This window comes from Lacerta agilis, chromosome 15 (assembly GCF_009819535.1).
Source record: "Lacerta agilis isolate rLacAgi1 chromosome 15, rLacAgi1.pri, whole genome shotgun sequence".
NCBI lineage: Eukaryota > Metazoa > Chordata > Lepidosauria > Squamata > Lacertidae > Lacerta > Lacerta agilis.
Genome location: NC_046326.1, coordinates 1,572,241 through 1,583,232, shown reverse-complemented (window position 1 = coordinate 1,583,232; position 10,992 = coordinate 1,572,241). Strand labels below are relative to the sequence as shown.

Genomic DNA, 10,992 nt, shown 5'->3' with positions numbered 1-10,992 from the left:
CCAACTCCTCGGGGTCTCCAGCTCACCCCAAATAAAATATTTGAGGGGGCTGAGCCCCCCCCCCCCCATGTGTGTGCACCGTGTCATGTGGTCGATTATGTGGGGCGGGAGTTACCCCCCATATTTTATTCAAGTTGATGCCCCTGTAAAGAAGCATGTTCAGTTTACAAATTACTGGTTTCTTGTGCTTTATTCATTGAATGGGCTGATGCAACCATGGATGTGAGGTACACCATCCAGATCAGACTGAATCTGACTGCTATTGGTGGAGAGTGGTTCCGCATACATAACACAAATGCACCAAATTGAGAATCAAATGCTGAGAAAATGTATGCCTGAATAAGACTGCTAAGCTGTGAGGTGGGCTGCAGTCCACCAAACCTTATGCCACAATAAATTCAAGTCTTTAAGGTGCCACGAGACTTCATTTCTTTTGCTGCTGCAGACTTAATGCTGCTGCCCCATGAAGATGCCTTTTGTGTTAGTGCCGTAACAGACTTAACGGGGCTACCCATCTGGAAAATGGCTTTCCACTTATCTGCTCTTGCTGACATGTATCAATGGTAATTCCTTGTAACCTCACAGAGGTGGCATCTGCCCAAATGGGCTCTGGCTTAGAAAAAGCTTACACCAGCAATATTACACTGTGAGCTGTCACAGACTGCTGCCATTTTCCCTACAGCAGACTAACAAGACTATCCTATTCCCCTCTGGCATGGGCCACACTGGAGGAAAAAACCCATTATCTGCTTCATTTAACAAAATTCATTTTGTTATTGCAGGGGGGGAACCCTCAGCTTTCTATGTGCCTTATTCTGAAATTATGTTATTGCCTGATAGGAATAGTTTATTCAAACTCCTCTTCTGCTACCTTTTCCTTCGATTTCCGATCTGTTGTGTTTTTTGGCTTTTTAGCTTGTCAGCCTTAGGACATAACCTCTCTCTAAACAAAGAAATGTGAGCTGCTCTGGGAATCCTAATATCTGTCTGAAAAGTGAGATGACAGTTAAATAGAAATAAATCCCAACCTCTAATAGTCATGCTGTCCTGGGCTTGATCCCCCCCTTTTCTGTTTTGTTGTATACACTCTACATTTAAAGCACATTCAAATAACATTCCCTCAAAGAATTTTGGGTACTGTTGTCTGTTAATGTTGCTGGGAATTGTAAGAGTAAGTCCCCATAATTCTTTGAGGAAAAGAATGTTTCACATGTGCTTTAAAATGTATTTTGTGTACACAGCCTTATTCTCGCTCCTTTGTTTGCCTTTGAAATAAGCCCTTTGGGATGGAAAGTATGGAGTGACAGACATTTTATTTCTAATGCACATGCTTGTATGTGATACTATGGGCCCATGTAGACACCCCTATCCTTCACAGCCTCTCGCAGTTTGGCCAAACTCATGTTAGTAGCTTCGAGAACACTGTCCAACCATCTCATCCTCTGTCGTCCCCTTCTCCTTGTGCCCTCCATCTTTCCCAACATCAGGGTCTTTTCCAGGGAGTCTTCTCTTCTCATGAGGTGGCCAAAATACTGGAGCCTCAGCTTCAGGATCTGTCCTTCCAGTGAGCTGATTTGCTTCAGAATGGATAGGTTTGATCTTCTTGCATGGGACTCTTGAGTCTCCTCCAGCACCATAATTCAAAAGCATCAATTCTTTGGCGATCAGCCTTCTTTGTGGTCCAGCTCTCACTTCCATACATCACTACTGGGAAAACCATAGCTTTAACTGTACGGACCTTTGTCGGCAAGGTGATGTCTCTACTTTTTAACATGCTGTCTAGGTTTGTCATTGCTTTTCTCCCAAGAAGCAGGCGTCCTTTAATTTCGTGACTACTGTCACCATCTGCAGTGATCATGGAGCCCAAGAAAATAATATCTCTCACTTCCTCCATTTCTTCCCCTTCTATTTGCCAGGAGGTGATGGGACCAGTGGCCATGATCTTACCTTTTTTTCATGTTGAGCTTCAGACCATATTTTGTGCTCCCTCCTCACTTTCTACCATCAAAGTTGTGTCATCTGCATATCTAAGGTTGTTTGTATTTCTTCCGGCAATCTTAATTCCAATTTGGGATTCATCCAGTCCAGCTTTTTGCATGATGAATTCTGCATATACTGTATATTCTGGCGTAAAAGACTACTTTTTAATCCAGGAAAATATTAGCAAAAGTCGTGGGTCGTCTTATACGCCAGGTGGAGAATCTGCGGTCGAGTATATCTCAAACTCTATTTTAACTGGGAAAGTTGGGGGTCGTATTACCGTATATACTCGAGTATAAGTCGACCCAAATATAAGCCGAGGCACCCAATTTCCCTACAAAAATGTGGGAAAGCTTATTGACTCAAGTATAAGCTGCTTCACCTTTGCCACTGTGGTAGAGGAGGAACGAGCAGCCCAAAGCAGCCCTTTGGGCTGCTCCTTCCTCTTCCTCCTTTGCTGCTGTGGAGCTCACCCCGTCACAGGGTTTCGAACCGCCATTCTTCTGATCAGCAAGCCATAGGGCTCTGTGGTTTAACCCACAGCGCAATGTTCCCTTGTGTTACACAGAGAAGGCTGGGATCCTGTCCTGTTTAAGCAGGAGCCAGGGAAAGTGAGCACCTGTGGGGTTTTAATACTTCCTTAACTGATAGGCTTTCTGCCTTCTGGGGTCTAAAGTTTGCATTTATGTGAGCAGTTCAGGAATGGAACAAGCTGCCTGGGGAGAGTAAAGAACCGCCGTTCTTGTACGCTTCTTAAGGAATGGTTGACTTGAGTATAAGCCGAGGGCAGCTTTTAAAGTACAAAAAGTGTGCTGAAAAACTAGGCTTATACTCAAGTATATACGGTATATGCCCAGTCGTCTTATACGCCGGAAAATACAGTAAGTTAAATAAGCAGGGAGACAATATACAGCCTTGTCGTACTCTTTTCCCAATTTTGAACCAATCAGTTCCATATCCAGTTCTAACTGTAGCTTCTTGTCCCACATAGAGATTTCTCAGGAGACAAATGAGGTGATCTGGCACTCCCACTTCTTTAAGAACTTGCCATAGTTTGCTGTGGTCGACACAGTCAAATGCTTTTGCGTAGTCAATGAAGCAGAAGTAGATGTTTTTCTGGAACTCTCTAGCTTTCTCCATAATCCAGCGCATGTTTGCAATTTGGTCTCTGGTTCCTCTGCCCCTTCGAAATCCAGCTTGCACTTCTGAGAGTTCTTGGTCCACATACTGCTTGTCTTGTAGAATTTTAAGCATAACCTTGCTAGCGTGTGAAATGAGTGGAATTGTGCGGTAGTTGGAGCATTCTTTGTCACTGCCCTTCTTTGGGATTGGGATGTAGACTGATCTTCTCCAATCCTCTGGCCACTGCTGAGTTTTCCAAACCTGCTGGCATATTGAGTGTAGCACCTTAACAGCATCATCTTTTAAATTTTTAAATAGTTCAGCTGGAATGTCATCACCTCCACTGGCCTTTTTGTTAGCAGTGCTTTCTAAGGCCCATTTGACCTCACTCTCCAGGAGTAATGGGTGTCTTATTTAGACAATTTCTGTTCTGCTTAATCTATAAAAAAAGTGGTGTACAGCAAACTGAAAGCAACAACAAATGTTACAACTATACACAACTATACACAACTGTTAATACACATTAATAATAAGTAATAAATGCCGATATAAATTTCTTCTGACATATTTCCCTTTTCCATATCATCCATCCAGCCTGGCTTCCACACCTATCCCGCCCTGAAATCTCACAACAAGCTGGGTTCCTGGAACTACTGATATCACTCTAGTCTTTTACTCTCTAAAGTGGAGGTAAGAGCATGTTTAGACCAGGCCCTATGTCCATTGTAAGAACAGGGGCATTACTAGTACAAAAAAGCATTCCTCTTATTATCTGAAATGCTGGACAGTATTTGCTGGTTCCACTATATTGATGTAGCAGGTACCTGAAAATCTGGAAGCATCCTTAGAACAAGCAGTTGATAGTTGATATTCAATGTAATACTCTACCATCTGTTCAATATATAAAATACATGACACAAGTGTGCACATAAACATAGCAATTCATGCTCTAAGGACATGGATTTTAAGACACAGTCGTTGCTGCCATCTTTTGTTTAAACCATAAACTGCTGCAGAAATGGATTATTAAACTTCTACCACTTTGTACACTCAGGTAATGCAAGACTGCTTGCTTGAGCACACTGGTTCCCTGTCAGTTTCTGAGCTAAGTTCAAAGCGCTGGTGGTTAGAAGAAGAAGAAGAGTTTGGATTTGATATCCCGCTTTTCACTACCCGAAGGAGTCTCAAAGCGGCTAACATTCTCCTTTCCCTTCCTCCCCCACAACAAACACTCTGTGAGGTGAGTGGGGCTGAGTGACCTCAGAGAAGTGTGACTAGCCCAAGGTCACCCAGCAGCTGCATGTGGAGGAGTGGAGACACGAACCCGGTTCCCCAGATAACAAGTCTACTGCTCTTAACCACAACACCACACTGGTTAGGAACATTGAAAGCCAGCTTACACTACTGTAGGTCTTATAAAGTAGTCCATCTAGCCTAGTATTGACTACACTGATTGGCAGTGACTACATGGCCTGAGGCAAGGGTAGTGCTGCGTGGAACAATCTGTTTCCAGTTAATTGCAGTTCTGAATGTGCTCATAAGTCCATTCAGCCCTGTTTCCACATTAATCTGCAACTCTGGGTCCCTTCCAACTCGTAAGATTCTTTGATTCTATGAAAATCAGTTAATATTAGAATTTACAAAGACTGAATTCCTTAAGCCCCTCTAGTTGAAGATCTTTGTCATTCAACTATTTTGACTGGAGTTTTGAAGCATTGAGCCTGCTACATGTGGTATGCATGGCATCAGCTATGGTCCCTTCCACAATTCAGTACTGTAGTTGGATAATACTCCCAGCAGCAATCTGCATGCCCACAACAGTCACCATCCAAGGCTTGCCTGTGTGTGTTCCTACCTTCTGAAGCAAGTAGCAGCAGGGGAGACAGCTTTTCCATTTGATGTCCTACTTTTGGAATACCCTCCCCAAAGAGGCTCACCTCTTCTTCAGTACCATTCAGACACCATTTTATTCTCCCAGACTTTTAAGATCTTATTTTGCCCTTTAAAACCACTGTAACATTTTCTGCTATTCCTGGCTGTCTCCTGCCATTTTATTAAATGATTTTATTTTATTATTAGCTTTCCTGAGAAGGTTTGTGCCAAAAATAAATAAATGTGAAATTAAAGAAACCCTTCAGGGAACTTGTTCATCACCAAATACAACTTTCTACATCTATTCTCTCAAGTGGGTTTCTACAGGAATATTTTTCTCATTATTTAGTAACAAAGCTGGGAAAATATTTTACATTTACAGGGACCATAATCATCATTTTTAGGTGTCTAGGTAACAAAGCACCAATGACTTTCTTCCAGGCTTCTCCTCTGAGTATGTAAGGGGGAGGGGGGAACACACTTCACAATATCATTACAGAATATAGTTTATTTATGGAATTTACAAATAACTTTACAAGTCACGTGTCATAGGTTATGTTCTTTGTTTCCACAAACTTTCTTACAACTCCTGAGTTATTCAAATACTGAGATGGGAAAATCATGTTAGAAAACCAAGCACATTAAAGAAACAATACAAATTGAAGTTTGGTCAGTTTTGCTTTCTCTCCTCTCAAAACCTTTCCCCTCAAAGGTCAAATTATTCTGGTATAACCTACAGACATGGTACCTTCTCTTTCCACTCTTTAAAATTACATGTACAATAATGGCATCCACAGCCTCCTTAAGGTCTGTAGGAGTTAAGGCTGCCGTTCTACACACACTTCCCCAAGAGCAGGCCCTACTGAACTCAGGAGGACCAACTTCTGAGGATCCAGCTGCACATGATCTCATAATTAATTTCATATACTGCTCCAGCTGTCAGAGTAGACCAACACCCCTTTGCTACAAAATGAATTAGCTCCACACAGCAAGTAGGCTAGAGGCTACAGAAACAACTGAATTAAACAGCGAGAAGCTGCTGCAAAGGGGAATCTCATATTGTTGAGGAGAAGATACTAGACAGAGGTCCTATCCAGCTTAAATACTGGACTGATCTTGGGAGGAACCTTAACATACTTATTATTGCATTTAGGGAGGCCAAAACTATCTTAATGGCTAGAAAATCAACTCTCTGCTACTAGTCTGAAAACATTGTTATATTTGTTCAAAGCAGTTAATTCCTGGATGAAAACCACTTCAGACCTCATAAATTTGTTGTCAAGTCAGAAAATAGGGGACTGTAAAGTGGGTACTGGGCAAATCATTTCTGACTTTTTAAGGAACAAAGGGCAGCCTTCACTTTGGTCTGATTTTTTTTAATGTCCCACGGAGGGGAGGAGTCAAACTCCACCAGGAGGTCTGAATGAGTGTTTCCCTGTTCAGTTACACACACAACAAGAAGTCAAAACTAAAAAGTGATGATCATAAATATTTTATCCCATAACAATCATAAATATATATAAGGTGCCTTAGAAATAATAATGTGGCAGCAATGAGGGGGAAATGGTGGTAGTTGAATTAAATGGAACTAATGGATTGTTGAATGAAATGTTGCTAATGCCTTTTAGCAACGCAAGTTGGTTCAAGACCTAATAAGAATGACTATTTGATCATGCAGGTATATTGTAAAGTTCTGTTCTACATCTAATTTTTCAAAATAACCACAAGGGTCACAGCAGAGTAGTAAACATCACTTTCTTTGTGCAGAAAACTGTAACTCATAATTATATTATGGCCAGTTGTCGTAATAAAAAAAATGAATACACAATGCCTCTAAAAGCTAATGCAGCATTATGCAATATAACTCCATGGGAAAACTCAAACTGGTGCCCCCCTATGACAATAAGCAATGCCCCAACAAATGCCCTCCACATTGTGCTATCATGGGCCTCAACTTTTAGGCATGCTCCAAGTTTGAACAACAAATTTAATCAATAGTTACATTTGCAGTCTCACAAAAAAGTACTGCAAAAACATCAAAATCCATAGTATTAAAATGTTTACAGGGGGGCTGAGCATGCTTATGGTGTTTCTAACATCAGTCCCATTTTCCCCTGGGCCTTAAGCTCAAGAGCCCTATAAAAGAAAGAGGGAATCTACACCTCTTCTCCAAGCTCATTGGCACAAACAACAAACCAAGAGCTATTAAGCCTTAAGAAGCAGCCTTCAAAACATGGTGGGTGTTTGAGTCCTCATCACAGCTGAACGTTCAAAAAGCCAAGGGTGGGGAGACATCCTCAGAAGTCACTTCCCCCCTCTGCCCAATGACAGTGCAAATTATTCTGCCTGCTGGTTAGAACTGCCAAGCCTGGTTGGCATAGTAAACCCACCCCTTACTGGAAATGCAAAAGCTATTTCTACCCATGTATCATGTCTTAATCCTACATGACTATTGGTAACACTTACTATCTTCTAATCAATTTGCATTTTACTTGGAAAGAGGAGGAGTTTGTTAGACCTCAAAATAGTATAAAGGTGTTTCAGTTTCTTGATTCATGGGTAAGAAGGAAGAGGTAGCCTTACAATGAGAGAAAGTGTGGAAGCAAATTTGGGCATCATATTAAGGGCTCTTGGGAAGCTTCCAATCATTTGTGCAGAAAGACATTCCTGTGGCTGCCAGGGAAGAGGAATTTGGATTTGCCACCTCAAGCACCACAATATATTGGGCCTGGTGGGTGTGGAATCCAGCCCCAATACAGCCTTTGCATAATAGGGGAACATAATAGAAGTGATCCAACTGTTTTCTATATCTCAAACCCCTTTCGGAGGAAAAGAGAGAGGACAACATTCATTCTGTTATGCATCAAGACAGGATGATACAGAGGCACTGCCCCAAAGATAAAAACTCTAGCAGTCATACCAAGGAAGGGCTATTCTCTGCCAAAGAACCAGGCTTTCCTTTTGGTGATGAGACACACTCACAAATTCTCAAAGAGAATTTGTGAGGTGGAAAATTTACTACACTTAAGCTTAAGGACTTGATATTATCAATATGATAATCATACTTTGGTTCACCTAGTGACTCTGGGAAAGTCTAATCATGGAGGAAACCTCCCTAAGACCCCCTCTCCAAATCTGGGGTTTTCTTTCATAGACTGCTCCAAGGCAGCCAGAGGATGCAAATCAACTGCTTTATGTCTCAGTCATTGCTGGGCACAAATGCACTCACCCCTGGCCACATTTGCCCTGCAGAAGCTCACCTTCAAGAGAAGCATCTCAGTGGGCTAACCAAAGGAAGACAGACTAGATTAAGAGGAAGGTTGATCTTGCCCCACAGTGTCCAAGGAAAATGGACACTCTTAAAACATAATGGAGGGAGTTAAGGACTCCTAAACCAGGGGGACAGTCATTCATATGTCCCATACGGTTTACAACTAACACTGCTACCTGATTAAAGAAATCTAAAGTCAGTCATACGAACCTTACTCATATTGCATAATTTGTATGAAGCATAGTATTTTAGAATAAAAATATTCTTACATGTTTAGATCATACATACACACACCATGGCAAGCACATTCTCTCCCTCTCCCTCTCTCACACACATGCTTTCTCTAAGAGGATACCTACCACCCATTATTTTTGTAAGTTCTTGTATTATTTATTTTATCTGAAGTCTGCAGCCATATTACCCTTTTTAAACCTAACCAACGAACCAACTGACTAAGCACCAATACTCCATTTAAAACTCTAATCTACTAACTTCAAGCGATTTGGGCAGGTGGAGGTGGGAAGAGCTGTCTGCTATCAAAACCACACTGCCACAGACCTGTGTACACAGCAGTCTATTGTCAGCCCAAGAATGATGGGGTATTTGAATCCCTCTGGTTGAGTCCCCTAAGGAGGTAAAAAGAAGCTAGAAGCTTTCCTCCACCTCCAGAGTTCTTCAGAAGGTGAGGGAGGGAATGCTGTTTCGGCACTATAAAGTGGTCCTTAGGTCACTTAACCCGACAGTGAGGAGTTTCATCAGTAACTGCAAGTCAACCAGGAAGGAATCCATGAAGCAGGCTTAATCAAAGTGCCTCTTTTTGTAATTTTTGGTGAAGATGCTGTGCTTTACACAGTCCATACACCTTCCATTAGTAAGATGCATGTCTCTATCCAAGCTGGATTTGACCCGAGTACATAGTAAGCAGCACCATGATGGCGAATCCTGTCAGCAGTCCTGCGTTCTGGATGGCAAAGGCAATCAGAGCACCACCACTCCTTTCATCTTCTCGGCTGACTTCATTCATCTCTGGGAACTTATTGGGAGAAGAAAGAAATTACATTTAGTTCTGTAGCAAACACAAAACTGTATCTTCCTAGAGGCTATACAGTATTTCCTGCCAGATACAAGAACTTAATTTTATGCAGGACCAAGTCTTTTCAAGACAGAGAGCTCCAATCTATCCAGCTTTTATTGTGATTGAGGATTGGAACCTAGATTACCTATGGCTAATCTGGTTTGAATTCAACCTAGCCACAAATTTAGCTGGATTGAGGTTCACCACCAACAAGATACAACTCTGCATTCTGGTAGTTTCAAAATTAGAGAGAGAGATGTATTACAGAAAATGTGGACACCCACATGCCACTTAATTCATAACATAGCTAGAGGTCCTATGCTTGCCTGCCTGCCATCTGAAGGGAAGCACACAACATGGGAATGTGAAATAGGTACAGGCGACTCCCGACTTAGGTGGATGTTACGTTCTGGGAATAAGCGAAAATCACATAAATACCTTCTCATGAAATAAAGAAGTAAAGTAAAAGTAAAATAAAATAAAAAGGAAAGAGAGTAGGTATGGGAACTGGGATACAGCTTTAATCGCACACCGCTTTTCCAAGCCATTTTCCCATAGTGGGATTGTGCCGCTTTACCCCCCTCCCCTACACTGCTTCCCCTTCTATTTTGCCCACCTGGCTGTGGCACCCTGAAGGCAGGGCAGCCTGTCAGATGGGGCCAGTTTTGATCACAACTCCCTCCCTGCCACTCCACCACATCAGCAGCTGAGTTTTGACCCACAGTGTTCTAACTCAGCCGAGGGATCATGCCCCCTCTATTAACAGCCCCTACCTGCATCAGCTAGCCAGGGCCTCCTTTCAGTATTAGGCACCTGCTAGGACTACAAAGTTTGCAGAGGAAGCATCTACCAGATGCTATGTGCAAAGCCTATTTCTTTAATTATGGGATATAACAATGTTGTGCAATGGTTAGACAAGGACTCACCAACCTTTTTGAAACTGCAAGCACATTTGGAAACTGTGGTGGAAGACCACACCCCAAAACCACACATGTACCCCACACTGCAACCCTCCTGTGCCTCCCACCTCAAACTGCAACTGGCCCCACACTGAACTGCAATGCTATTCACCCATTCTGCTCTACAATGCACCCCTGCAAAGTAGCTAAAAGGATTTCGTTTGGATGTCTGCTACCTCCTTCCACCCTCCATCTGATCAGATGCAGACACAAATGGCTTGAGCAACAGCCTCCCTACCACCCTACCCTCAACACATACATTTTTCACCAGCTAGCCTGATAAAGAGTTGTTGTTTATTACATTTCTATACCACCCTTCATCCAGCAACCACATGGTAGTTTACAATATAAAAACACAAACATGTATACCATAATAACAAACAAAAACAATAACCCCTGCACACAGTTTAAAATGTCATAGGTAGTATAATTAGCCAAAGGACTGGGAGAAGAGGAATGTTTTTGCCTGGGGCCTAAAAATAAGTAACAAAGGAGCTAGGCCAGCCTCCCTGGGGAGAACATTCCAAAAGTGGAGATTCTGGAGACCGTAAAGCTTGCACAGGATAGGCGTGCCTGGCGTGCTCTGGTCTATGGGGTCACGAAGAGTCGGACACGACTGAACGACTGAACAACAACAAAAGCTTGCACATACACTGTTTTGTGATGTTTTGGTTGGCCCTAATGTGGATTTGAGATTTCAGTCAACATGGCTA

The 10,992-nt window shown here is 42.3% G+C and overlaps 1 protein-coding gene across 2 annotated transcripts in view; it reads right to left on the bottom strand.

The window, feature by feature from the left end:
- Positions 1-9,047: 9,047 nt before the first annotated feature.
- The window catches only part of SLC39A14 (solute carrier family 39 member 14), a 44,348-nt gene continuing 42,403 nt past the window's right edge, over positions 9,048-10,992 (bottom strand). For both annotated transcript variants that reach the window (XM_033172613.1, XM_033172612.1), the window contains exon 9: positions 9,048-9,278. In XM_033172613.1, the coding sequence (XP_033028504.1) occupies positions 9,132-9,278 (147 nt within the window). In that variant the 3' untranslated portion in view covers positions 9,048-9,131. The remainder of the gene's footprint in view (positions 9,279-10,992) is intronic.